The sequence below is a fragment of the Homalodisca vitripennis genome, unplaced genomic scaffold (assembly GCF_021130785.1).
Source record: "Homalodisca vitripennis isolate AUS2020 unplaced genomic scaffold, UT_GWSS_2.1 ScUCBcl_9070;HRSCAF=17435, whole genome shotgun sequence".
Classification (NCBI taxonomy): domain Eukaryota; kingdom Metazoa; phylum Arthropoda; class Insecta; order Hemiptera; family Cicadellidae; genus Homalodisca; species Homalodisca vitripennis.
In genome coordinates this window covers 4,801-8,241 of record NW_025785180.1, presented here as the reverse complement: position 1 = coordinate 8,241, position 3,441 = coordinate 4,801, and the positions used below count along the sequence as shown (strand labels likewise).

The window sequence follows — 3,441 nt, the reverse complement described above, 5'->3', positions numbered from 1 at the left end:
AAGCATATGTTAAAAAGTGCGCAATTTGTACAGAAAATACTATAATGAATAACTCGATGTAACGTGAATAGAACGGATAATGTTAATTGTGTCTTGATAAATAAATGTAATATCTAAGGCAAGGCTTAAATAGAATAATTAACCTTGGTTACCTAGAACCTTTTTTTAATGTACCATCACCAGCTTTTGAAGGTTTAGCGTTGAAGCAAGCACGTCCAATTCAATCAGTCAAATTCGTTATTGTCTCCTTTTTTTCTTGTATGCTAAGAATGTGACGTTAAAACCACATTATGCATAAAAGAATCGCTCAGACAAATCAAATGTCAAAAAGGATTAGAACGTGATAGACATATTCATAATGTTTAATATAAGGTATATTGGAATAGCTTGTGGAAGTTTTTATTATAGTGTTTGGGATGATGATGTACTAAGATTGATTCTTTGGTGTTAATGGTACAATTAATAAGGTGGACCTAGACGATTTGTTATTCTGAAAACCAATTAAACTAATTGACATCATTCAGAGTGTGACCTAAGGTTGTCCCAACTAAAAGCCTAAAAATTTTGGTTGTTTTATTATTAGCCTAGGAACTTAGTATGTATGTAAATTTGTTAATACTTTGGATGTTAATACTTTTGGCATTGACACTGTATACCACTAGTGTCCTTCCCTACATGTAATATGAAGGGTTTTTCTCAATTTGTTAAACTCCGATCTGAAGTAGAATGTGATGGGGGAGTGAATTTTATATTTGTTGAAAAAATAATTACATTGCTTTCTATGTTTTATAATGTTCCAAGTGGCTAAGCTCTGTATTACTCCTATGACTTTAGTAAAGAAAGGGTTCACATATGCAAGCATTACTTTTGTTGGGGTATATTGAATTATTAAATACTGCAGATTATACCATATCACGCATCATTGGTAAGATGTGAATTGGAACTTAGTATAAATTTCCAGAGTTTTATTACCTTCGCAAATTCACTTCGGAAAAGCCAATATCTTGTAATTGATTTTCAGGCTTCGATTGCCAATAATATTCACGTAAGTTACGCTTTCAAATAATATATGCTTAGAAACATATATTGAAATATTGGGACTTGTCTTGAAAAGGAGCAGAAAATATTTTTAAAACGAATTAAAGATACTGGCAAAGATATATAATACATTTAGTGTTGTGAAGGCTAGTCGAGAAGATTGAGTGTTATAAAAAATTCTGCCAGTTTTGCATTAGTATCAACTTAAATTGGTACATGTGGAGTAATGTTTCGAGATATGTGACTCTATTGTGAGTCGGACAATCGTTTGGAGGAAGGTGAGTATTTGACCGTTATAGCTGGTCCTGGATGGACGGGGCTGGTTGATGGTGTTCCGAGAGGTTACAATATATATCAATCACCCTATATCGCGTGTCGTTTGAAAAGCTTCATACAAATCAATTCTTCTAGAGTTCTGGTATCAAGACTGAGCAGGAACATCTTAATCCTGTGCTCTCTATCAATCTGCTGATTGCTGGTATCTTGTCCTCGGGGCAGCCAGTTTTGATAATATGGTAAGCCTCTTTGGCTCTGAAGTATTCAGCTACTGTTTTAAGGTGCTAACAGAACTTCATACTTCTCCAATGCTCCCAACGACCTTAATGTTGAGTTCTTGGATCATTCATGTTGAATTAGACATTATAGCGACCGTCAAAACACTACCACGTGATGTTTGCAACTGAAGTTTGCCAACGCACTGAAGTTTGCCAACGCAAGCTTGAAACCGCGGGGCCCCACTGTTGCATGTGACTGCGGTGTGTTTTTCAGAAACTGGTTTTTAGATCGTAAAAAACCGGTCGCGTGTCGTGTGCGCCTCCCCACTCCAATACGGCCTACCACACACGGGTCGACCCGTTTGCAACCAGAGTTTAGAACTAGTTTCAAACGCAACGAGTTTGCAACCAAAATAAAACCTGACTCCACACACGACGCGACTGGGTGTGGATCAGTTGGCGATCTCTGTGCGAACATGCGTATAGTGGTATAGTAATGTTTACATTCACATTTTTTACTTGATAAATTATCAATAATTGAATAGTTATTTGTCGGAGTGTAACTTTATCGATCATGTCAAGTACTAGTGAGGATGAGGAAGACATAATTGCATGTTTTCTACGTCGTAGACACGAAGAATGCGCAGAAAATATTGGTGTCACCCATACATAGAGAAAAATGTAAGGTGCAGACTATTCGTAGCAGCTGAACAATTAAAAGAGACAGACAGAAAGTTTATAGCTTTCTACAGAATGTCCAAAGAGTCATATGTGGAATTGGTGACGCTGGTTGCTCCATTTATACATAAGGTTTGACACAAATATGAGGGAATTTGTGACTGCTGAAGAAAGAATACTCATAACTCTAAGGTATGTATTTATTGTCAAAATACAAAATTAGATATCAAGTAATTATTCCAGATTTTGCACATAGAACTGGTTGGCGTCAATGTCCTGCGTAAATTGTGTGTAGTAATTACCAGCGGATGTTGGCGGCGCACTAATATTGCTGCCTGACTGGTGAGAGATTAGTGAAATGCTGGAATGTGGCGACGCTGGTGTGACATCTGATGTGCCTGATATTTCATCAATAAGAGTAAAAACTTTGCGTTTAAATTGTTTGATTTGTGAATCACTGAGTTCTTCCAACTCTGGTATCAAGCTAAGAAGGAACATTTTCAAAGCTTCTTTCTTGTTACTATCGTTTGCGGTAGTACTATTTTCAAGTCGTGCTGTTTTTGCCTTAAAATATGCAGCAAAACATTGATCTGCTTCGACGGCGGCTTTTTTCTTCTGCGTTAGGCGTTTTTTACCTTCATTCGGAATGGACGATGGCTGTGAGCTGGTATGAGGTTGTATTGGTATGATTGGGGATGACCGGGAAGTATTATCTTGTACTATTGACGGCGATTGCGGTGATTCAATTGAAGGATCATCTGGAATATCATCCAATATTTGTGATTCCAATAAAGTTTCGTCGGTATTTACGTCGCTACAGTTAGGAACCTCTGGTAAATTTCCTGTAGAAGGAGGAGCTGATGTTCTTACAAACGGCAAACAAAACTGCATGGCCTCTGCCAGGTAGTAGGCCTTCTTCTTAGCGCCAGATCCCGAAGGTGAAGGTTTGATTTTTCGCATGAATACTGTCCGGAGATTACGCCACTTGTCTTTGCATTCCGCAGCTGAAAAGAAAAAAGGGATAGCTAAACTTGAATCGGTTGGCCGATGTAAGTTGTAGTATAAAGTAGAAATGCACAATATTGTACGTGTGATAAGTACACTAAGTATTTATATATAATTTATGAAAACCCGTCAGTAATTATGCTTGTTACATTCAAGCGTTTGTTACAGGTATTTGGCTACAGGATGTTCATTTGTCGCTCTCTCTTTATATTTTGCAAGAGGCGAG

At 37.4% G+C, this 3,441-nt stretch overlaps 1 protein-coding gene across 1 annotated transcript; it reads right to left on the bottom strand.

The window, feature by feature from the left end:
- Positions 1–2,356: 2,356 nt before the first annotated feature.
- On the bottom strand, positions 2,357–3,221 carry LOC124374567. The gene has a single exon (XM_046832760.1). It carries the CDS (start codon positions 3,168–3,170, stop codon positions 2,445–2,447), a length of 726 nt encoding a protein of 241 aa, XP_046688716.1. The 5' UTR covers positions 3,171–3,221; the 3' UTR covers positions 2,357–2,444.
- Between the last annotated feature and the right edge of the window lie 220 nt (positions 3,222–3,441).